The 25,956-nt window shown below is 41.0% G+C and overlaps 1 protein-coding gene across 1 annotated transcript in view; it reads left to right on the plus strand.

The window, feature by feature from the left end:
* The window catches only part of LOC126281798 (modular serine protease-like), a 182,225-nt gene that overhangs the window by 35,587 nt on the left and 120,682 nt on the right, over window positions 1-25,956 (plus strand). Inside the window, exons 4-5 of the mRNA XM_049981012.1 lie at window positions 23,870-24,246; window positions 24,365-24,577. Of these exons, the coding sequence (XP_049836969.1) occupies window positions 23,870-24,246; window positions 24,365-24,577 (590 nt within the window). The remainder of the gene's footprint in view (window positions 1-23,869; window positions 24,247-24,364; window positions 24,578-25,956) is intronic.

Consider the following 25,956-nt stretch of genomic DNA (forward strand, 5'->3'; position numbering starts at 1 on the left):
GATGATATCTACTATGATCCCATCACACTGCACACCGGCCTGCAGGCAGTTGCCGTCCGCATGACTCTCCCCACTTTTACATTTTCCATTTGTACCATTTACACTCCATCGTCGTCTGCTGTTACCAGGGCAGACATGCTGCAAATTATTGCTCAGCTACCTGCACCATTTTTGTTAACTGGAGACTTAAATGCCCACCATCCCTTTTGGGGCTCTCCAGCACCCTGTCCGAGGGGCTCCCTGTTAGCAGACGTTTTCAACCATCTCAATCTTGTCTGCCTCAATACTGGCGCCCCTACTTTCCTTACAGACACCTCTCAAACCTATTCCCATTTAGACCTCTCTGTATGTACTACCCAACTTGCACGCCGGTTTGAGTGGTATGCACTTTCTGATACATATTCGAGCGACCACTTCCCGTTTGTTATCTATCTCCTGCATCATACCCCCTCTCTGTGCTCAACTAGTTGGAACATCTCCAAAGCGGACTGGGGGCTCTTCTTTCCAGGGCTTCGTTTCAGGATCAACCCTTCACAAGCTGCGATAGTCAGGCCGCACACACCTCACGGAAGTCATTCTCACTGCTGCTGAATATTCCATCCCTCACACTACTTCTTCTCCACGCCGCTTACCGGTCCCCTGGTGGACCGCAGCATGTAGAGACGCCTTACGTGCTTGTCGACGAGCTTTACGCACCTTTAAACGCCACCCTACAGTGGCGAATTGTATAAATTATAAACGATTACGTGCGCAGTGTCGTCGTATTTTTAAAGAAAGCAAGAAAGCCAGCTGGGCTGCTTTCACAAGCACCTTCAACAGTTTTACTCCTTCTGTTGTCTGGGGTAGCCTGCGCCGGCTATCTGGCACTAAGGTCTACTCACCAGTTTCTGGCTTGACGGTCGCGAATGACATCCTTGTGGCCCCTGAGGATGTCTCCAATGCCTTCGGCTGCCTTTTCGCAGAGGTTTCCAGCTCCGCTCATTACCACCCTGCCTTCCTCCACCGAAAACAGGCAGAGGAGGCTAGGCCACCTAAGTTCCGCTCCTCGAATCGTGAAATTATAATGCCCCATTCACCATGCGGGAACTCGAAAATGCACTTGCCCGGTCACGGTCCTCCGCTCCGGAGCCTGATTCTATTCATATTCAGATGCTGAAGAACCTTTCTCCTGCGGGTAAAGGTTTCCTTCTTCGTACTTACAATCGCATCTGGATTGAGGGACATGTTCCCGCATGCTGGCGCGAGTCTATTGTTGTACCGATTCCTAAGCCAGGAAGCCTTCCAGTTATCGACCCATCTTGCTTACCAGCTGCATCTGTAAGGTGATGGAGTGAATGGTTAACTCTCGTTTGGTTTGGCTTCTCAAATCTCGACGCCTACTTACCAATGTACAATGTGGATTTCGTAGGCGCCGCTCTGCTGTTGACCATCTGGTTACCTTGTCGACCTTCATTATGAATAACTTCTTGCGGAAGCGCCCGACCGCGGCTGTGTTCTTTGATTTGGAGAAAGCTTACGACACCTGTTGGAGGGTGGGCATTCTCCACACCATGCATACATGGGGCTTTGGCGCTCGTCTCCCTCTTTTTATTCATTCCTTTTTAATGGATCGACAGTTCAGGGTACGTGTGGGTTCTGTCCTGTCAGACACCTTTCGCCAGGAGAATGGGGTGCCACAGGGCTCCGTTTTGAGCGTCGCTGTCTTCGCCATAGCGATCAATCCAATAATGGATTGCCTCCCAGATCAGGCTCCCTTTTCGTGGACGGTTTTACCATCTATTGCAGCGTTCAGCGTACATATTTCCTGGAGCACTGTCTTCAGCGTTCTCTTGACCGTCTTTACTCCTGGAGTGTCGCCAATGGCTTCCATTTTTCTGCCAAGAAAATGGTCTGTATTAACTTCTGGCACTACAAAGATTTTCTCCCATCGTCCTTACAACTCAGCCCCGTTGCTCTCCCATTCGTGGAGACAACAAAATTTTTAGGTCTTACATTTGACAGGAAACTTAGTTGGTCTCCACATGTGTCATATTTGGCTGCCTGTTGTACCCGTTCTCTAAATGTCCTCCATGTTCTCAGTGGCACGTCGTGGGGAGTGGATCGAACCATCCTACTTCGCCTATATCGGTCAATTGTCCGCTCCAAGCTGGATTATGGGTGCTTTGTATACTCCTCTGCACGGCTGTCCATCTTACGCCGCCTCAACTCCATACAGCATCGGGGTTTACAGCTTGCGATCGGAGCGTTTTATACTAGTCCCGTCGAGAGCCTTCATGCTGAAGCCGGTGAATTGCCACTCACCTACCGGCACGATATACTGCTTTTCGTTACGCTTGTACGCTACTGTCAATGCCCGACCACCCATCGTATCGTTCCTTTTTTGACGACTCTCTCGACCGTCAATACGGGTTGTATGTCTCTGCCCTGCTACCCTCTGGAGTTCGCTTTCGTCGTTTCCTTCAACACCTTGATTTTTCACTCCCTGCAACCTTTAGAGTGGGCGAGAGCCACACGCCACCTTGGCTCCAGGCTCAGGTTTGCATTCACCTTGACCTCCGCTCGCTCCCAAAGGAGGTTACCTCCGGTTCAGTATACCACTCCCGTTTTGTCGAACTTCATTCGAAGTTCATTAATATGACCTTCATTTATACAGATGGCTCTAAGACCAATGACGGGGTCGGGTGTTCTTTTATTGTCGGGGCACAAAGTTTCAAATACCGGCTACATGGCTATTGTTCGGTCTTCACAGCTGAGCTCTTTGCCCTCTACCAGGCTGTTCTTTACGTCTGCCGCCACCGACATTCTGCTTATGTCATCTGCTCCGATTCTCTGAGCGCCATCCAGAGCCTCAGTGATCCGTATCCGGTTCACCCTTTCGTGCACCGGATCCAACGCTCTCTTCAGCAGCTTGTGGACGACGGGTCTCCAGTTAGCTTTGTGGGTTCCTGGCCATGTCGGTATCCCAGGGAACGAATCTGCAGATGCCGCGGCCAAGGCTGCGGTTCTCCAGCCTCGGACGGCTTCTTGTTGTGTCCCTTCATCAGATTGTAGCAGGGTCATTTGTCGGCGCATTTTATCGCTGTGGCACGCCGATTGTGCTGCACTTCCGGACAACAAGCTTCGGGCCTTGAAACCTCTTCCCACGGCTTGGACGTCCTCTTCACGTCCTTCTCGGCGGGAGGAGGTCGTTTTGGCCAGCCTACGAATTGGACACTGCCGGTTCAGCCATCGCCATCTGCTGACGACTGCGCCGGCGCCGTTCTGTCCATGTGGGCAATTGCTGACGGTCCGGCACATTTTAACGTCCTGTCCGGATTTTACTACACTGCGTCTTGATCTTGGCCTGCCATGTACTCTGGATGCCATTTTAGCGGATGACCCAGGAGCTGCTGCTCGCGTTCTTCGTTTTATCAACTTGACACACCTGTCTAAGGACGTTTGATTATGCTGTATTTTTTTAATCCTATGCCTGTAAATACGTCTTTTATAGTGTTGCCCCTTTTTGTTGCTGTTTTAACCTTGTGCCTCGCGGTACATTCCTAAATTAGTCAGGGCACTAATGACCATTGTAGTTGTGCACCCTAAAACCACAAAAAAAAAAAAGAAAGAAAAAATCATACCTCACCTGTCTACCTACAACTTCTTTGCTTCTGTACTTCTGCCTTGACTGACATCTCTGCCCAAACTCTGTCTTTACAAATGTCTGCTTGTGTCTGTGTATGTGCGGATGGACGTGTGTGTGTGAGCGTATACCTATCCTTTTTTCCCCCTAAGGTAAGTCTTTCCGCTCCTGGGATTGGAATGACTCCTTACCCTCTCCCTTAAAACCCACATCCTTTCATCTTTCCCTCTCCTTCCCTCTTTCCTGACGAAGCAACCGCCGGTTGTGAAAGCTCAAATTTTGTCTGTATGTGTTTGTTTGTGTGTCTATCAACCTGCCAGTGCTTTTGTTTGGTAAGTCACATCATCTTTGTGTTTAGATATATTGTTAGTGAGTTATTTATACAAAAATGTAGATTATGTGTAAAAAAACCTAGAGCCATGCAATTTACACACTTTCACTTCAAATTTGTTTCCCCACTGGGCAAAGAGTGACACTGAACAACAATCTACAAACGGAATCTGCTTCACATCCCAGAACACTGATGCCATGACCTTTCCCGCTGAAGGAATTATCTTTGCTTTCTTTGGTGGCAGAGAATCAGCATGTTTCCACTGTTTTGGCTGGTCTTTTGTCTCTGGGGTACAGCAGTGCACCCAAGTTTCATCTGTGGTCACAAACCAGTGCAAAAAAATCTTGTTCATTTCTCCAAAAATGGGCCAAACATTGTTCCAATACATCCCTTCTCATGTGTTTTTGATCCAGCATCAAGAGTCGTGGCACCCATCTTGCAGATAATTTTTTCATTTCTAATTCTTCAGTTAAAATGTGATATACCTTTTCAAATGATATCTCTCAAGGTTGAGCAATTTTTCCCAATGAAATTAAAATTCATTTGTCTACTTGGCAACAGTTGAATATGAAGGCGCAGAGTCCCCCAGTGTATTTTGGAAATCAACAGGAATGTCCTTTGGTTTCATATCTTTCTCTGCGAAGCACTTAACCAGTGCTTGAATCTCTTTCTTTTTTTCCTCAAGTCAGTATGCTGCAACAGCAACAGAGCAACATCACCACCACAGCTCTCTTCCAAGAGCACTGACATGGCATATGTTTACAGGCAACAGTCCGATGAACATCACATATCACGTGAAAAACTCGTTGCGTTAGCGCTGACCACTCATGGTGATTCCGAGAACTTTCCAAGCCACCCGTGTAATCACATCTTACATCTGTGGTCCTTTTATATCTGGTGACAAAACATTAAGGTTAATAGATCATTGAAAAGCCAGCCTTCTGTACTCTCTTTGTTTAAACACTACTGAGATTAATTGCCTAAAGAAAGATTTTATACAATAAATTCAGAATACATATTCTCCACCTTCCAATATTTTCCACCTTTCCAACTAGTTGAAGTACTCTTCCACATAACTTACCTAGTTGATATGTGTGTTTGTTTACATGTAGAGGAACATCTCCCTAACAAGCACATTAACCAGTTTTTCTAAAGTCCTTAGAAGGTATGGGTGCAGAATGTATATTTAGCCTTGGTACGATCAGTTATTCCTGGCTTTGGAATGTAAACGACCCTGACTGGCCTCCAAACATTAGGAACGATACCTCCTGCTAGGATGACTCTAAACAGCTACATAGGAATCTAATTAAATCCTCTCCAGCTTTTTGCAGAGAGCTGGAAAGATAGCATGTGGCACTGGGGACTTGAATGATTCCTACCATCTACCAGATTTTTTGAAATCAACAGTTTTTTTGGCAGATTCATTGTTTTCCCTTTGATTACATGTAAACTAGTGTCTCTCAGGGACTGAATCTTTGCCTCTCTAGAGTGCACTGATGGAAGTGAGTCTTGAGAAGCATATCCAGAATCTCTGTCCTCCTATAACCATAATCCTCCTTTCATAGAGTAGCTCCTTGATTAGTTGGTATTGTAGTGAGAATTTTATAAACTCTATCAGGAGTGGGTGTACCTTTCTCACAGGATACCTTCAGGAAGATAGCTTCACTTGCTGGATCACAAGGTTGTGTTAGACAATGGCCTGTTGTCCTTCCTTCTGTGCAGTGTTGAACAGTCTTCTTACCTGCTTCCTTGGCATTTCCAGATTGTTGTTCCACTGAGATACGTATCTGCTTGTGCACTGCTTGGTGACTGGGCAGTTTGCTAAATATAAGGTTGTTGTTCCACTAAGATACGTATCTGGTTGTGCACTGCTTGGTGATTGGGCAGTTTGCTAAATATAAGGTTGTAATGGCAGATGTCACTGTATCTGCCATTTCCTCAGAATCTACTGGGTTCATTATCAGAGTTCAGGTTTTATATAAGTGTTAAGCTTCGGTATTTCATATGAATCCTTGACTGTTTTTCTAGGATTCCTATAGCCCGTAGTTTGTTTAACACACGATTCAAGCTTGAGACTTAATATACATGTATTCAGATAAGGATGGTTCCATCGGTCCATGCTACTGTTAGACATAACTGCCTGTTGGACCCAAAAGTTACATTAATTACTTCTTCTCTTCTATTCCCAAAGGAAGGTTTCCTACCCATTATTCAAGATATTCTAGAAGAAATATAAGTAGATGCTCATTTATGCTGTCGGCGTCACTTTCCCCACACCAGGTTGTAGGCATTGGCAACACAGCCAACCAGCAGTTTTTCACTCTGCTGTGAGCAGCTATTTACCAATCTCCTCTTTTTTCTGGAAATTAGTCATACTGTCGTTATAAGGAAGATAAGCTGAGGCCAGTAAAATTTCCCTCCTGCTTCCTTCCTCACCTGCTTCATCCTGATGGTCACTATGCTCATGAAACAGAAGTGCATTGTTCGGAAGAATTAAATTACATTCATAACATAAATGCATGTTCTGAAGTTCTGTAGATTTCTAGCATAAATCAACTTACCTCCGGTTCCTCTGAGGCTATTTATATAGATATGGTTCCTGGATGAGAGCCACATCTACTTCCTGTCATCCCAGATGACTAAGGGTAACAGTTGTCCCTTTACCTGCAACACTTGTGTTCTGCAACTTGCCACCATGGTTGCTTCAGATGTTTCTGATTGCCTTGACGGCAACCTTTGAGAACCCCAAGTTCACTTTCAGGTCCAGCTCTTGCATTGCGATCAGACTTGCACCACAGGGGTTTGGCCATCTGGTATAATGTTTTGGTTGATTACCCTACAATACTCAGTCACGATGTTCTGGTTCTGTTATAGCTGCAAGTGTCCAGTGAGTGGTGCACAGCAGAGAATGGAAACGTGAAGCTGCCAGGTGGGGAAGCCGTTGGAGGTATTGCTAACAACGAACAGACAGGACAGATGACAAGTAGGGGATGATAGTCACTATGATCGACCAGGACACAACATGAGGCAAACAAGCAAGAACAGAGGTGATAAACACGTTGAGACAACAACAATGCAGAAATATGCCAAACAATGACAGTATGTACCAACACATGGGACTGGGATGCAGTACAGCCAAGATACACACACAAACTACGGCGAGTACCAGACTGCCAGGGTAGTGCCACACAGCCACCTAATTACATGACTGCAGGAAACGTGATTGGTCATGGACTTCACATGGTATGGAGAGTGGTGAACTCATACAGTGAGGCTCGTGGCACAGGCGCGCACTGTAGCACAGAGACTTCCAATTGGTATTCGGGTTCATACTCTCTGTCAAGCATTCAACATCCATGCATTCAGACACCAGAGGTTCTGTGCCCTTATTTTACCGAACAGTCTTTGGAGGAGTATTTGGTATCCAAATTGACGACTTTGTGGTCTTTAAGAGCTTGGCTGCTATCTTGACCAGCAGCTTCACCTCCTCCCACAGACTTTACTTGGGGCTATCTCCTTAAACCACTCCACTGTTCTTATCCCCTCACAAAGATAAGTGCACCTTTTCCAGATAGACTCTCCTGAATTTGGGTCCTGGACTTACACCTCCCACCCTCCACCACAATCATTTCAGAGAGCCACATGAATAAGCTCCATCTGCTGTGAAGTGATGTTGACCAGCAGATGTCCCTGATTGATAACTGCCATCCTGAAAACCAAGACTCCAGTACCATAGGTTTGTTTCCCTATTTTCTGCCTTGGCTTTTTCTGGATCCATTTATCCTTAGAAGTGGAACATTGATTTCCTCCCTTGTTCTCTGGGGCCTAATTATCCTCTTCACTCTGAGAGTCATTTTTTTGGAAGTATTAATTTCAAGATCTTGCAATTCCTCCATTCATATCTAGGAATCCATTTATTACTTTCCTTTCCTTTTCTTTTTGTCCTTTGAGAAGTTTCCTCCTCTCAGGCTCCAGACAAGGATTCATTCTTTACTTTAGTCCACCTTCTCTGAAACTGTTTTCACTTCTTGGACTGGTCTATTGACTGATCCTATTGTGGAAACATTTTCATCATTTCTAGCCTCATTGTTTGGGTGTTTAAGGTTTCAAGTCTGACAGTTAGTTATTTTTATTTTATTCCAGTATTCTCCATTTTGGTTCCATGAGAATTGTGGATCTTTTTGGTTGATGCCATAGAACCCCACGAGGTGCAAGGCTATTTACTCAGGGAGTTCGCCTGGCATCCCTGAGACTCTGCAAATGACATATCTTTCCATATGGCAAGCATCCCTCTGCATGGATTGTATCACACCTTTGGTTTGGTATCTGGGCAATTGTGGAAGGATGTGGAAGTCGATATGGGAAAGATGGGGCAGTGTAGGACACTTTTCATCTGGTAGATCCTCTGAGGCTTGTCTGGCATGGGAGCCCGAGCTAGCAGATGTATTATGGCTAGCATACTCCCCATGAACCATGGACCTTGCAGTTGGTGGGGAGGCTTGCATGCCTCAACAATACAGATAGCCGTACTGTAGGTGAATCACAATGGAGGGGTATCTGTTGAGAGGCCAGGCAAATGTGTGGTTCCTAAATAGGGGCAGCAGCCTTTTCAGCAGTTGCAGGGACAACGGTCTGGATGATTGACTGATATGGCCTTGTAACAGTAACCAAAACGGCTTTGCAGTGCTGGTACTGCAAACGGCTGAAAACAAGGTGAAACTATAGCTGTAATTTTTCCCGAGAGCATGTAGCTTTACAGTATGTGGGTACAACATTCCGGAGTTACAATAGTTCCCAATTCGGATCTCTGGGTGGGGACTACTCAGGAGGACATTGTTATCAGGAGAAAGAAAACTGGCATTCTACGGATCGGAGAGTGGAATGTCAGATCCTTTAATCAGGCAGGTAGGTTGGAAAATTTAAAAAGGGAAATGTATAGGTTAAAGTTAGATAAAGTGGGAGTTAGTGAAGTTTGGTGGCAGGAGGAGCAAGACTTCTGGTCAGGTGTATACAGGGTTATGCAGACAAAATCAAATAAGGGTAAAGCAGGAGAAAGTTTAATAATGAATAAAAAAAAAATAGGAATGCGGGTAAGCTACTACAAACAGCATAGTGAATACATTATTGTGGCCAAGATAGATATGAAGCCCGCACCTACCACAGTAGTACAAGTTTATATGCAACTAGCTCTGCAGATGATGTATGATGAGATAAAAGAAATTATCCAGATAGAGAAGGGAGACAACAGTTTAATAGTCATGGGTGACTGGAATTCAATAGCAGGAAAAGGAAGAGAAGGAAATGTAGTAGGAGAATATGGGGTGGGGGTAAGGAATAAAAGAGGAAGTCGCCCGGTAGAATTTTGCACAGAGCATAACTTAATCATAGCTAATACTTGGTTCAAGAATCATGAAAGAAGGTTGTATACATGGAAGAGACCTGGAGATACTGGAAGGTTTCAGATAAATTATGTAATGGTAAGACAGAAATTTAGGAACTAGGTTTTAAATTGTAAGACATTTCCAGGGGCAGATGTGGACTCTGACCACAATCTATTGTTTATGAACTGTAGATTAAAACTGAAGAAACTGCAAAAAGGTGGGAATTTAAGGAGATGGGACCTGGATAAACTGACAGAACCAGAGGTTGTACAGAGTTCCAGGGATAGCATAAGGGAACAATTGACAGGAATGGGGGAAAGAAATACAGTAGAAGGAGAATGGGTACCTTTGAGAGATGAAATAGTGAAAGCAGCAGATGATCAAGTAGGTAAAAAGACAAGGGTTAGTAGAATCCCTTGGGTAACAGAAGAAATATTGAATTTAATTGATGAAAGGAAAAAATAGAAAAATGTAGTAAATGAATCGGGCAAAAAGGAATAAAAAAGTCTCTAAATTAAGTTCGACAGGAAGGGCAAAATGGCTAAGCAGGGATGGCAAGAGGACAAATGTAAGGATGTAGAGGCATATATCACTAGGGGTAAGATAGATACTGCCTCCAGGAAAATTAGAGACTTTTGGAGAAAAGGGAACCATTTGTATGAATATGAAGAGCTCACACGGAAACCCAGGTGTAAACAAAGAAAGGAAAGCAGAAAGGTGGAAGGAGTATATAGAGGATCTGTACAAGGGCGATGTACTTGAGGACAATATTATGGAAATGGAAGAGGATGTAAATGAAGATGAAATGGGAGATATCATACTGTGTGAACAGTTTGACAAAGTACTGAAAGACACTGAAAGACACAAGGCCTCAGGAGTAGACAAAATTCCATTAGAACTACTGACAGCCTTGGGATAGCAAGCCCTGACAAAACTCTACCATCTGGTGAGCAAGATGTGTGAGACAAGCAAAATACCCTCAGACTTCAAGAAGAATATAATAATTCCAATCCCAAAGAAAGCAAGCGTTGACAGATGTGAAAATTACCAAACTATCAGTTTAACAAGTCATGGCTGCAAAATACTGACACAAATTCTTTACAGACAAATCAAAAACTGGTAGAAGCGGACCTCAGGGAAGATCAGTTTGAATTCCATAGAAATATTCGAACACGTGAGGCAATACTGACCATATGACTTATTTTAGAAGATATATTAAGGAGGGGCAAACCTGTGTTTCTAGCATTTGTAGACTTAGAGAAAGCTTTTCACAATGTTGACTGGAATACTCTCTTTCAAACTCGGAAGGTGGCAGGGGTAAAATACAGGGAGTGAAAGGCTATATACAATTTGTACAGAAACCAGATGGCAGTTATAAGAGTTGAGGGGCATGGAAGTGAAGCAGTGGTTGGGAATTGAGTGAGACAGGGCTGTAGCCTATCCCCAATGTTATTCTATTTTATATTGAGCAAGCAGTAAAGGAAACAAAAGAAAAATTCGGAGTAGGTATTAAAATCCCTGGAGAAGAAATAAAAACTTTGAGGTTTGCTGATGACATTGTAATTCTGTCAAAGACAGCAAAGGACCTGGAAGAGCAGTTGAACGGAATGGACAGTATCTTGAAAGGAGGATGTAAGATGAACATCAACAAAAGCAAAATGAGGATAATGGAATGTAGTCAAATTAAATTGGGTGATGCTGAGAGAACTAGATTAGGAAAGGAGACACTTGAAGTAGTAAATGAGTTTTGCTATTTGGGGAGCAAAAAACTGATGACGGTCAAAGTAGAGAGAATATAAAATGTAAACTGGCAATGGCAAGGAAAGGGTTTCTGAAGAAGAGAAATTTGTTAATATCAAGTATAGATTTAAATGTCAGGAAGATGTTTCTGAAAGTATTTGTATGGAGTGTAGCCACATAAGGAAGTGGAATGTGGATGATAAATAGTTTAGACAAGAAGAGAATAGAAGCTTTCAAAATGTGGTGCTACAGAAAAATGCTGAAGATTAGATAGGTGGATCACATAACTAATGAGGAGGTATTGAACAGAATTGGAGAGAAGAGAAATTTGTGGCACAACTTGACTAGAAGAAGGGATTGGTTGGTAGGACATGTTCTTGAGGCATCAAGGGATCACCAATTTAGTATTGAAGGCAGCACGGAGGGTAAAAATCGGAGAGGGAGACCGAGAAATGAATTCTCTAAGCAGATTCAGAAGGATGTAGGTTTCAGTATGTACTGGGAGATGAAGAAGCTTGCACAGACAGAGTAGCATGAAGAGCTGCATCAAACCAGTCTCTGGACTGAAGACCACAACAACAACAAGAGTGCTCAGCTTCACACAAAAATGCAAGCCTCTCAGACTATATGGTTTGTACTTCAACAAGGTGGTATTCCTTGGAGAGGACATCAGTGATAAGTAATTTCTGCATAGAGTTCCAGGTCCCAGACTTACTCTTTCAATAATGATTATATCTCCAATGATATACCAACTTCACAGGTATTTGTCTTTTCTTTTTTTAATGTAGTTGTGCCCAAATTGATAAATTTCAAACCTGTTTCTTGACTGGTTTTATGATTGCTTCATTGTCTTCCTCTGGGTAAGATCATTATCTTGTAAAAATAAACCTGGAATGTTCAAAATCATAATAGTTCAATAGATGACTATAACTACTAAACAATAAAAGTCCATTCATTTTGGCTTCTGCATTTTGAAACAGTCAAATCGGTAGTTCACAATCATTCAGCTTCAACAGTAATGTAATTTTCATCTGCTCATTGAGCTACAAAATTCCAACTACTGCATATGACTACAAGATCATGACTGCCTCTTGCAACCAACTCCTTAAGACCTACTCTTTGAACAAAACTTCCCATCAAGTGTGTAGAAGAACAGAACTATTGCAACTGTAGACAAAGAATCTAATCATTTAGATCACTGGTAATCAAGTTATTGAAATTGACTTTACAAGCAAATTTACATGAACATTACATAATTTAGTGAAAATTGTTTAAAGAAGTTTATAAAATTTACCTAGTTATGTTTGTCATTTATTAACTTTAAAACTATTGTATTAATGTCAAATGAAGGCAACAATCCATGAAGTATATAACTTACACAGAAAGTGACGAGTGTAAAAGTTATTGACATAGGTGTTTTGAGTTGGGTTGTTTGGAGGAAGAGACCAAACAGCGAGGTCATTGGTCTCATTGGATTAGGGAAGGACGGGGAAGGAAGTCGGCCATGCCCTTTCAAAGGAACCATCCCGGCATTTGCCTGGAGCGATTTAGGGAAATCACAGAAAACCTAAATCAGGATGGCCGGACGCAGAATTGAACCATCGTCCTCCGAAATGCGAATCCAGTGAGCTAACCACTGCACCACTTCGCTTGGTTGTAAAGTTCTTATTTCTTAGAAATGATCTAATCCATACAGTGGTATCAAATGATTCCTAATTTGCTTTAGGCTTGATTACATCATACAATGTCTTCTTAAAACATTCCATGAGACCAGTCATCTGTGGGTGATAGGCAGTAGGCACCCTGTGGATGATATTGCATTATGAAGTAACTTCTAATACCAATCTTGACAGAAGAATTTTTCTGTAATGAGAGATAAATACTCACAATGCACCATGCTGCAGAGTTGTCCTATAAAAGGGACCTGGTCATTTCTGGTGCTTAAGCTGTCAGTACACCTGTGGAGCCAGTGTAGTGAGTAAGGTAGCCCATGTACACCACTATCCATTTGTTCTCAGTTGTCTCTCCAACAGGTCATTTCCAGTTTGGTAAAATGGGGCAATTGCTGGTGGAATAGCTATCAGGTATCCTAGGGATACTTGTGACACATGCTTCGATCACTGACATTTCTTATAGTGGCTTACATAATGTCTTGACAGATCAGCTGACACCTGGCCAATGATACCCAGTTTTGAATCTATCAAGGGTCGTTACAAATCCCAGGTGACCTAATGTTGGAAAATCATGAAAATGCTTTAGTGTGGCTGCCTGCAGATGAGCTGGTATGATAAGGAACCATTTCCAACCTGTTGGATCATAATTGAATGTATACAATGTTTCCTTTATTAATCTGAATTCTTGTTTGACAGCTTCCTCCTTTTCTAAAGCCTCCATGGCCTTCAGTAATGCAGGATCTTCCTTTCGTTCTGCTGCAATATTCATTAATGTCGCACTAAGTATCACTACAGAAATGTTTCGAATCCTTTCTTGAAGTAAAGGAATACCATACCAGAGTAGGTGTTAGTATCTATGACACTGAATCTCATGGATGGACAGAGTAACCTAAGTTTTACAAGATATTTGATAGCAGAATCCATTTCGTTTCCTACAGATTCAAAATGGTGGTAACACAACAGCATAAAAGGTGTTCCATACTTCAACAGCAAACTGACACCAGCAACATACTCCTATAATTATGTGCATCTTATAAATGTGCTGCATAATTTTCCAGTCACTTGGAAAGCTTGGTGACCTTCAATAAACCACCACTAGAAGTAAGGCAAATTCTTTCACATGAAGTGTATAAAATTGTAGATGTATGTATGAGTCCACTTGTCTTTTGCTTAGACAGTTTCATTAAATGGAGGAACTGTATTATTGTATTCTGGCATGAAACAATTTCACAGGATGTAATTCTGTATTTCTGACTTGTTTCTTGCAGTACTTCCCTAAGTCCCAAAGGTAACTGCACCACTATCATTGCTTCTTTTCCCCCAAAATTTGCCAGGAATGGTGAATTTGAAAAGGGAAATAGAAAGATTAATTAGATGTAGTGGGAATTAGTGAAGTTTGGTGGCAGGAGAAACAGGACTTCTGGTCAGGTGAATACAGGGTTATAAATACAAAATCAGAGGAGTAAGGCAGGAGTAGGTTTAATAATGAGTAAGAAAATAGGGATATGGGTAAGGTACTATGAACAGCATAGCAACATATTATCATAACCAAGATAGACATGAAGTCCAAATCTATAACAGTAATAAAAGTTTATATGTCAACTAGCTTGGCAGATGATGAAGAGATTGAAGAAATGTGTCATTAGATAAAAGAAATTATTCAGACAGTTAAGGGAATTGAAAATTTAACAGTAATGGGAACTGTAATTCGATAATAAGAAAAAGAAAAGAAGGGAAAACAGTAGATGACTATGGACTGGGGAAAAAGGAATGAAAGAAGAAACTGCCTGGTATACATTTTTTTACTGAGCATAGTCTGTCACTAACAATTGGCTCAAGAAGCTGTATATGCAGAAGAGCCATTGGACATAACAGGTTTCAAAATGATTATATAATAGTAAGGCAGATTTTGCAACCAGATATTAAATTGTAAGGCATTTATAGGTGCAGTTGTGGACTCTGCCCACAGTGTATTGTTTATGAACTGTAGATTAAACCTGAATAAACTGAAAAAGCTATAGGAAATTGAGGAGATGGGACCTGGATAAATTGGAAAAAACCAGATACCGTTAAGATATTCAGAGGGAGCATTTGGTAATGTTGCCTGAAATGGAAAATGGTTACAACAAGGCAATAGATGATCATATAGGTGAAGAGACAAGACTTTGTAGAAGTCATTGGATATCACAGGGAATATACAATTGATGAAAGCAGAAAATGTAAAAATGGAGTAGATGAAAGGGAATACAAACATTTAAAAAGTGAGACTGGCAGGCAGTGCAAAATGGCTAAGCAGGAATGGGTACAGGAAAAATGTAAGGATTTAGAAGAATATATCATTAGGGTAAGATAGATACAGCCTACAGAAAAAGTAAATAGGCCTTTAGAGTAAAGATAAGCAGCTGTATAGATACCAAGAGCTCAAATGGAAAACCAGTCCCATGCAAAGAAGGAAAAGCTGAAATATGGGAGTATATAGAAGGTTTATACAAGGGATATGAACTTGAAGTCAATATTACAGAAATGGAAGAGGACATAAATGATGATGAGAGGGCTGATAGTATATTGTGAGAAGAATTTGGCAGAGCACTGAAAGTCAAAACAAGACCCCTGGAGTAGAAGACATACCATCTGAACTACCAACAGCCTATGAGTGTTACCCATGACAAAACTGTTCCATCTGGTGTGACACACATGAGGCAGATCAAATATCCTCAGACTTCAAGAAGAATATAATTCTAATTCCAAAGAAAGGAGTTGGCATCTGGTGTGAATATTAATGAAGTATCAATTTAATAAGTTTTAGTCTTAAGATGCTAACATGAATTATATACAAATGAATGGAAAATCTGGTAGAAGTCAACCCCAGGGAAGATCAAGTGGGATTCCAGAGAATTGTAGGAACATGTGAGGCAATACTGATCCTTGATTTATCTTAGAATATAGGTTTATGAATCAATGGGCATGAAAGGGAAACAGTGGTCAAGAAGGGAGTGAGACAGGGTTATAGCCTATTCCCAAAGTTATTCAATCTGCACACTGGGCAATCAGTAAAGGAAACCAAAGAAAAATTTGCATTAGGAATTAAGTTCAGAGAGAATAAACAAAAACTTTAAGGTTGGCCTATGAGATTGTGATTCTGAGAGACAGCAAACAACTCGCAAGAGCAGTTAAATGGAATGTACAGTGGCTTGAAAGGAGGTTATAAGATTAACATCAACAGAGCAAAACAGTGATACTGGAATGCAGTCAAATTAAATCAGGTGATGCTGAGGGAATAAGATTAGAAAATGAGACACTTAAAGTAACAGATGAGTTTTGTTACTTGGCCAGCAAAATGTTGTAATTAAGTACAACATGACCAGTCGATTTATCACAACTTTATTACATGGAAGAAGTAACAACTTGAACACAGCATTTAAGCAACATTCACCAGGAGACAGTTACATACACAAAGAGCGTAGCAATACACATAGAGAACTGAGGCAGATCGTAACATGGCTAACCTTAAATAAACGGGTCCCCTAGGCAGGCTCAGACAGTAATATCTATCTCTCTCTCTCTCTCTCTCTCTCTCTCTCTCTCTCTCTCTCTCTCTCTCTCTCCTCATGCATACTCTGTAAGGTGGCCTCTGCAGATGACATAGCACTGCCACACACATGGTCTGTTGAAACTGCACACACACACACACACACACACACACACACACACACACACACACACACACACACACACACACACCACTACATTCCTCCTCTCTTGGGGGAGATCATTGGGCTAAGGTAGCATACTGCAATGGAAGTGTATGCCATATGGAAACAATGGTGATGGTGGGGCTCTTTCCATGTCGACCTCAGGCATCGGCTCTGGTGATGGTGCTGATGATTCTGATAATGGGCGACAGAATACCTGATGATGGCGTCTGGAGCAATAGAGGAACTGCTGGTTCAGCCACCGAGGATGGATAGTGTCACCAACGTTTTTGTGTGTGATGCACCCAAATGCTCGGCATGTAATAAACTGAGAACCTCTGAACGAAACATTTAAGTGATCACTACATGAGTGACCATGTAATCTGTGTCTAAAAGCAGAACACTTTTCATAACAGAAAATTGATGTCAAAACATGTAATAATGATGGAGGGGGTCGAACGCACCAGAAGATGGTGAATCCCTCCAAGCATATTGTATGCATGTTATGACCATCTGCAAAATGGGATCCAGAGCTACAGCCTTCACAATCTGTGAGCTAATTACAGGAAAACCATCAACCATCTGCTGTGTGGTGACATCAATGTGCAAACAAAGCAATTCCTCCTCATCAAATCCTAGGTCCGGACCTGCCAGCAGGTGGGAGAAAGCATCGGCATCTGTATGTTGATTTGTAAGGCAGAAATGAATCTCATAGTTGTAACACTAAATGAAAAGGGCTCAACATGCGATATGGCGCTTTATCCAGTAATGATGCAGAGAGACTGCATAAGAAAACCAATAGTTTATGATCGGTGACCAAGTGGAATTTGGTACTATAGAAATGTATACATGGAATTTCTGCACAGAACATGCAATGGCCGAAGCTTCTTTTTCTATTTGAGAGTACCTAGTTCGAGCAGAAGTCAACATTTTTGAGGCTTAAGCAATAGGCTGCTCGGAGCTGCGTACAACGAACACTCTGAAGCATCTGTTGCAAGGATGATGTGGAGGCCTGGTTGGTACTGGCCAATGACCAGTGAAACTGTGTTCCTTTGTGCAGCAATGCGCGTAATGGCTGTGTGAGTGCTGCTGTCCCAGGCAAAAATTTATGGTAGGCGACCTTCCCTAGAAAAACCTGAAATTTTTTGATTGAGGTAGGGTTTGGTAGCAGCACAAAATCAGAAACATATTGATGCAGGAGTTGAGACCCTCTTGAGACACTTCAAACGCAAGATAAGTGTTAGAAGGTTGAAAAGACTGACATTTTTCTAAATTACACTTCAACACTACTGCTTGGAGGACAGAAAAAAGTATGGAGATTTTGTAAACTAATACTGTAATTTTTTCCAAAGAAATGTTGAAAAATAGCAGGGGCACTGGCGACTCCAAAAGACACATGGAAGTATTGGTACACTCGAGAAGGGGCATTGACAACTAACATATGTTGTAGCTCTGCACCTAAGGGAGTAGCAGTTAGACATCTGAATTTTTGAGAAATATTGACCATTTGATAACTTCACAAAGAGTTTGTCTGGGTGCAGTATCGCATATGTATTCACTATAGATACTACATTCACAGAAAACCCAACGGTTTCTTTACTACAGTTAAGGTGGTGGTAGACCAGTCATTTGATGCTATAGGGTAAACAATGCCAGATTCTGTGAATTGATCTCATTTATGTTTGATTTGTTCCCTGAGTGCCACTGGAACTGGATGGGGCTGGAAAAAATGAGGCTGAGCTGAAGGTTTCATCGTTATATGTGCTTGAAAATTGTTGGCACAAACCCAATCCAGGAGAGAACAAAGAGGAAAACACATTGCATCTAACTGTGTATCAGCACTTGTTCACGCATTAAATTCACTTCATTCAAAATGATAAAACCAAACAACTTAAGAGCATCTAATTGAGAGAAATTTCCTGCGTATGTGTTATCTAAGACAAAAACATAAGTGACTGGACTATGGGCTTGTAGGTCACTCTGGCAGAGAACTGGCCAAGAATAGTAATACTCTATTTACTGTAATTTACTAACTTTTGTGATACAGGGGGAAGCAGTGGGGAGCCCAAGTACATGTAACTTTAGACTTCAACGAGGTTACCACACTGCCTGTATCCACTTGCATGTGCAGAACCTTGCAAAAAATCAAACCATTAATGAAAAACTTATTTGGCTCAACAAAAGTAGCCAATTCAACGTTTACAACCGTATCTGCATCAGCATTGTTGTGCTGAATTTTTGCATTACAAACAGAAGCAGTGTGACCTTTTTTGTTGCAATTATGGCAAATAGCCCTGTGTGGGTACTCATGGTTAATGAAACAATAAGGAGAAAATGGGAGCCCATAATGTGTATGTTGCTGTTTACTGGCCTTTTTGTTTTGTTGGTGTTGCTACAGTTGGAAGCGAGGCCAACCACCTTGGTACTGTAACTGCATGGACAGCCATGACCATGTCTTCTTCCTGTGGCTATCTGAAGCTTGTTGTGGAGGAGAGTGTTGGATTGCTGATACCTCACATCACGACTCAGTTTGGTTACATGCAGCCCGCAACACCTGGAATGCCTGCGCAATAGGTAAAACCCAGAGAGGGATGGATTTTCACATTGGAGGGCATGCTCTGGCATCTCATGATCCAGAGTTAAATGAATGATAGCATCTCTCAACATCTAATCAGCATAGGGCTCTTTATGCATGATGCTGACTTAATCCCTGGAGTTCAGCTGTCATGCTGGATAGGATTGATGTGGGTGCTTCCTACAGTGGTAAAACTCAACCAGGTATGCACTAACATGAGTGTGCTTACAGTAGTATTTTGAAGTAAGTTCACACATTTGGTCAAAAATTAAAGAAGATGGATCCTGCAAAGGGCCAAGTTGATATAGGACTTCATACATTCTTCGTGATATCCATGAAAGGAACAAGGCATGACATAAAAAGTGTCAGTAATTGCAAAAGTTTGAAAGTGATGTAACAGACATTTCCCGTGTATGTACCATTCCTCAACAGACTATTTGTATGTATAAAAGGAGGCAGATAAACCAGGGGGCTGTGGAGGGCAAAGCAGCAGGCGAGACAGAGTGAGGAGCATGCTGACCAGACGAAACAGAAGACAGTGATTGAATTAGCAGAGTTTGATTGTCCAGCACATTTGACTGGTGGTACAACAAGATGCTGAATGATTCTTGCTGTTTGACTAGCCGATGTAAAAGGCCCTTCGTAGCACCATTGGCCATCATGAGAATAAAGGGAGTAGAAATTTGCACTGAGAACAGGATCACACTCATTACCAGTCATGTTGTAATTAGGTATAAGTACAGAATGACCAATAGACTGAACATAACTTTATTCCATGGAAGCATTAACAACTTGAACACAGTATTTAAGTAACATTCAGCAGGGACCAGTCATGTACACAACAAGCTACAGCACTACATGTAGAAAACTTTGGCTGAGTGTAGCTTGGCTAGTCTTAAATAGATTATAGCCCATGGCAGAGTGACAGTGATGTCACACATGTGTAGCCCTCCCCCTCCCTCCCTCCCTCCATCTCACACACGTATGTACACATGTCACTGCACAAAGAATATAGATTGAAGTGTTAATAAGTCTTTTCTGAAGGTATTTGTCTGGTGTGTAACCATGTATGGAAGTGAAACTTGGATGATAAACAGTTTAGACAAGAAGAGAACAGAAGCTTTTGAAATCCAGCGCCACAGGACGATGCTGAAGATTATATGGCTAGATCCTGTAATTGATGAGAAGGCAAGAAACAGAACAGGGAAGAAAATAAATTTGTGGCACAACCTGACTAGAAGAAATGATCAGTTGATAGGACATATTCTGAGACCTCAAAGGATCACTGGTGTGTGGGGTGTAAAAATCATAGAGGGAGATAGAGATGAATACAATAAGCAGATTCAGAAGGATGTAGGTTGCAGTAGTTTTTTGGAGATCAAGAGGCTTGTGCAGGATAGAGTAGATCTGTATCAAACTAGTCTTCAGACTGAAAGCTACAAGTGATCTCACTGCTAACATATGCAGGAGGCTTTTTCATGCTCATTATTGCTGTAGGTCCTCTATTGTTACTTGCCAATGGTCATTCATTGCAGTGCAGTAATACAGGACCCATTTATCTGGAAGCATCTACATCTACACGATTACTCTGCATTTCACAGTTAAGTGCCTGGCACAGGGTTCATCATATCACCTTCAAGCTATTTCTCTACAATTCCACTCATGAAGAGCACAATAGAAAAACAAGCGCTTTCATATTTCTTTGTGACCTCTGATTTCTCTTGTTTTGTCATGATGATATTTTCTCCATAAGTAGGTGGTCACAATAGAATATTTTTTCACTTGGAAGAGAAAGCTGCTGATTAAAATTTCATAAGATTGCTGCTGCAGTGAAAAATGCCTTTGTCTTAATGATTTCCACCCCATTTCTTGTATCATGTCCGTGGCACTCTCTCTCCTATTTCACAATAATACAAAATGAGCTGCTCTTCTTTGCACTTTTTTGATGTCCTCGATCAGTCTCATTTGATGCGGATCCCACACCGCACAGTAATACTCCAGAAGAGAGCAGCAAGTGTGGTGTGACAAGTCTCTTCAGTATACCTGTTGGATTTTCTAAGTTTTCTGCCATAAATTTCAATCTTTGTTTTGCTTTCCCTGCAACATCGTCTGTATGATAATTCCAAGATAAGTTATTTGCAGTTTTCATAAGCATTCATATTTCTTGTAAACACAGGGTTTCTATGGCCCGAGACAACTGGGAGATCTGGGAAAAACTTGGGAATTTTTTATCCAGGAGAAAACTGGGAAAACCTGGGAATTTTTTTGAATTCCGGGAGTTTGTCATTTTTTTTAGTTTTCTGTTAAATTTTTGTGATTTTGACTGGTAAGAACCAATACTCCAACAAAGGATATTACTGTATCCCGCTCCTGCAGAATAATAAGAATAATACTGCAGCAACAACATATGAACGAGAGGGGGGAGGACCTTAAATTGCAAAGGTAATGCACCATATACAACAGTAAAACATAGTGCTCATACAAGTGTCTGCCAACAGTAAAGTGTGTCAAAAGCTTTAGCAAGACTGTGCAATGCTTCGTAACAACAAATTGCCTCCAATGAGTGTGACATGACAGTTGCTTACATTAGCTTTACATTAAATGAAAACAAAACAGATTTCTGTGGCCGGGAGCTATCAAATGAATTAAAATACGTTCACATAATTACGGAAGGCTAAAATATGATGTTAGTTTCAGGTTTTATTTCCACCTTTCTGACAGTCAAGCATTAATTGCCTTGCAGAACAATGAAGTTATTTTTGTTGGTTCGCTGAAGAGATTTGGCTTTTATTAATCTTTAGTGCTGAGGCAGTCAATTTATTTGAAATGAAGTGTTTAGTTTCACACCGTTGGCTAGTTTCAACTGCTCGCTGCATTTCAAGTGCATGTTTTCCATCTTCTAGCTTGCATGGCATTATGCCACAATAAAGAACCAACCATGAGATAATCCAGTACTGGTACTCAAGAAAATTTACTTCCGAATCTGGACATATGAATGTGCACTTTAAGCTGAATTATGCATTTTAGTATGGTTCACAAAATTCTGGTGCTCTTGAAGTATCCCCTGGTGTTTTGTTTCTTTTGTGACATTGCGCAAGATCTTTTAATGTTTTACGTGTATGAACATATGGGCTTCCAGCGTCATTGTAGCTGCACCAGAGCAGTGGTGCCTGTTATCTGGCACTCTTTGGCAACTGCTTAAATGAATCAATTTCTATTAGGTCATGGGAAAATATTGCGAATGGTGGTTTGAAAAGTGTTACGTTCAAAGTAAATTTCCTTTTACACAAGATGAACTATGTGGGAGAATGTACGATGAATTTCTTACATGGCAGAGCATTTGACTCTCAATTAAAAATCAATTCTGTGAGGATGACCATCTAGAAGAATTTTGAGCCCAGATCAGACATTTATGTCGTTATTAAAAAATTTTACTAGCACATTTGTGTGATATATCTTGAAGTGTGACACACGCAAAAAAGATCAACAATATATGTGGAAGCTTAGCTTCTCTTGTAGCTTATTAAATTAGAGACCATGATTAAATGTGAAAGCTTTGCTTTTTTTTTGTGACGACACTATGCATATTAATTTAAACCATTAACTTTTCTTATTTTGTGTTCATGCTACTCAAGAGTGATATTGCTATTGGCTGACTACATCATGTGTCCTATGCTGTCATCAGCTGGTGAGATCACGTGACATGAGCTATGACTGGCTTACAAAAGCATGTCGCAATCTCGATTTCGGTGCTTTGGAAAGTAACATGCGGTGTTTGGTGGAATTCGAATTTATACCTTTGAAACATAAAAATGTGCAGTTTACATGTTGCTGCACATCAAAGATCTTTCCAAAATGTGTTGTTTCCCCCTGAGTTTCATTTTTGAAAGTGCCAGGAAATTCTACGTCGAAGTATAAAACCATAAACATACAAAGGCTTGATAAGTTTTACAGTGCTGAGGAAAAGTATACTGTCACTTAACACAGGAAAAGTGTATTTTCACTCGGGAGAAAGTGTAATTTCAACCGGGAAATCTGGGAATGTTTTTTCCTTGTCCATGTATACATCTTGAAAAAATGTTCCCATGTTTGATCTCCACTGGATTTGCTGAAAAAATGATAATGGTATCTCCTCTCTGCAGATAGAACGTATGCATCTGCCAATGTCAGTCTCAAACTGTACATGTTCCTTCAGAATTGATTTCTCCTCCCGTCCCAATACCTAATATCATTTGTTCAGTGCTTCTGGTATTGATCAATTGCACTGCCATGTTGAAATGGATGACACTTGTCTTCCTGCTGTACAAAATGACAAAAATATGTATAAGGGCTAACCGCAACAGTTATCAGTGTTGGAGATCATATTTGTCAAAATAAGAATAAAAATGTGATGAGAGAGAAGTGAAATATAAGAATACAATACTTGTATTGGAATTATTTCTTTTATTTGATTTTGAAAGCCAAAATCTGTGATACACATATGGTTGACTGCCATCAGTGTGACTGTTTAAATATAGTATTATATTCTCATTTTTAAAGCTGGGTGTTCATTTTTTATATTTTTGCCACAAGAATGGAAAAAAGTGCAGCACAAAACCCAAATAATTTCATATAAATGTGCAGCACTTCAAATATAGATTTTAACATTTTATTAGATGTGTTGTGTACTTTAATGTTAATGCTAGTTATACAATTTTATTTTTTCATTACTGTCTAGTATTATATACTGTCTAGCAATTCAAATTATTTCATTGATTACATGGATGTAGACAGTCATCAGACTGTGCTGTTCTTGTGCACAGAGGGATATTGGTGGCAGTTGTAGGTATTAAGGGAATCTTCATCCATCTTTCAGTTGCTCTAGTGCCCTCTTCCAGTGTGCATATGGTGCCTGTGTTGATGGGAATGCGGCTTGTGATGGTACCATCCAGTGTGAAGGTGATGGCTCAGATGAAGCTCCTGAGCTGTGTGGAACATCTCCAGCACCCATGTGCACACTTCCACTCAAGCACAAAAATGGTGGCTATAAAGTGCTTGGCTGTGACTCCCAATTTTGTGGTTTTGGACCAGGAGCACAAGTCCCTTCTGGCACACAGTTGCAGTTCTTCTGTGATGAAGGATATCACATCAGTGGGCCCAATGATTCCTATTGCCTCGATGAGGCATTTACTCCACCTCCACCAGTTTGTGAGAAGAGCAGGTTGTTTTCTGCCTCCAGCACATTACATTATGGTACTGTATAACAAATCATTTAAGTTGTATAATAGTTTATCTAGCTTTTTAGATAACTTTAATTTACTATAAACTGTGTGATACTTCAATCTAATACAAATTTCAATTACTGTTACAGCTCAGTGTCCTCCTCTGGTATATGATTTGCTTGATATCAAGTGCTACTCAAGCTTTGGGCAGAAGATTGCATGCAATAAACCAATGTCTGTGGGCAGCAAAGCAAATCTAGCATGTAAATCAAATTATGTTAAGACCAAGGAGTTTAACTATACTGCTCTCATGTGCACCGACAGTGGTACATGGGATAACCAACCATTCACTTGTGTCCCAGGTCAGAGTGATTTCTCATTGTAACCATAAGTGGAATAAAAATTTAAAAAAACAGTGTGGCAATCAGACATGTAATTTGTAGTAATGTTACAAAGTGAAGGACAATAAGAATCAATATTACTTCCAGATGATTAATTTTGTGCACTGTCAACAAGTAATTTCAGAAAGCATTAATATTTTATCAATATTTTTCCTCTGACTTCATTGAACTTAGACTGGGAAGGAAGTTTGTGACTGTGGTGTTATTTTCCCACATTAATTTGGCATCGCCTTCCAGTTGAAGCTTTCCTTGACCCCTATGTCGCCTATGTCTCCTCAGTTACTAACATTCACATTCTTAACAGTCTTCCATGTGGAGCAGTTTATTAAATTTCTTTTCACATTTCCAAGCTACAATAAGCTCCTCACATATGTGCTGCAGGTGATCTATTGTTGCCAGTAAATTAAGTATTTTTTACCGTTCAGGAAAGCAGTTCAGTAAAATTTCATAGTTGTGTGTCTTGTTATGGAGCTTGGATTTCTTCATCCAGCTATACTACCCAATCAAAAGTATCCACACACCTATTAATTTACGTTCATGTGGGATGCAGCCATCCTTCACCTTCGGCAGCTTGAACTCTGCTGGGGAATGCTTTCAGTGAGGTGTCTCAACATCTGTGAAGAAATAACAGCTCATTCTTCCTGAAGATAATACTGTTAAGGACTAAAGAACAGATAGTTTAGAGAATTGTGCTAAAGAATGAGGCAGCCAAAAATCTATGCCACCTGGAGTTTGTGACTGTAAATCAAAAATGTTGTTCACACGATTCCTAGATGTAAAAGTACTAACTCCAACATCGGGTGAAATGCTCAGATAGTTATTGTCGAAACGAACAAAAACAAGAAAAGGAAAATTTAGGTATTAAGTACACAAGGACTAAAAGAGCTATATTGTGTACTGATTGAAATATAAATTAGTGTTGCAACAGATATTAATGTTCATGATGAATATGCGTAAAATACTGCGTATTAGATCTAAGGGGAGGGATATGTAGTGCTTTGAGAATTTTTGGATACTTGGCCCTGGAGCAGTCAGCCTTCAAAGTAATCCCAAATGCAACTTCCTGGTTAATTAAAACTGTGTTCTGAACTGAGACTCTTACTCGGTGACCTTTCCCTTTGCCGAGCAAGTGCTTTACCAACTGAGCTACGTTCTACCTTCCAAACTTCAAAGAAGCACTTAACTGTAAAAGACAAAGGTCCCAAGTCGGTGTCTCGGTCTGGCACACAGTGCTTTTCCAGTAGGAAGTTTCATTTCATGAGACACTTCACTGAAGAGTGAAAATTCCATTCTCATTGGATGTATTCCATTGGGCTCGTGTCAGGTTCCTGGACAAGACA

Source organism: Schistocerca gregaria, chromosome 7, assembly GCF_023897955.1.
Source record: "Schistocerca gregaria isolate iqSchGreg1 chromosome 7, iqSchGreg1.2, whole genome shotgun sequence".
Classification (NCBI taxonomy): Eukaryota; Metazoa; Arthropoda; class Insecta; order Orthoptera; family Acrididae; genus Schistocerca; species Schistocerca gregaria.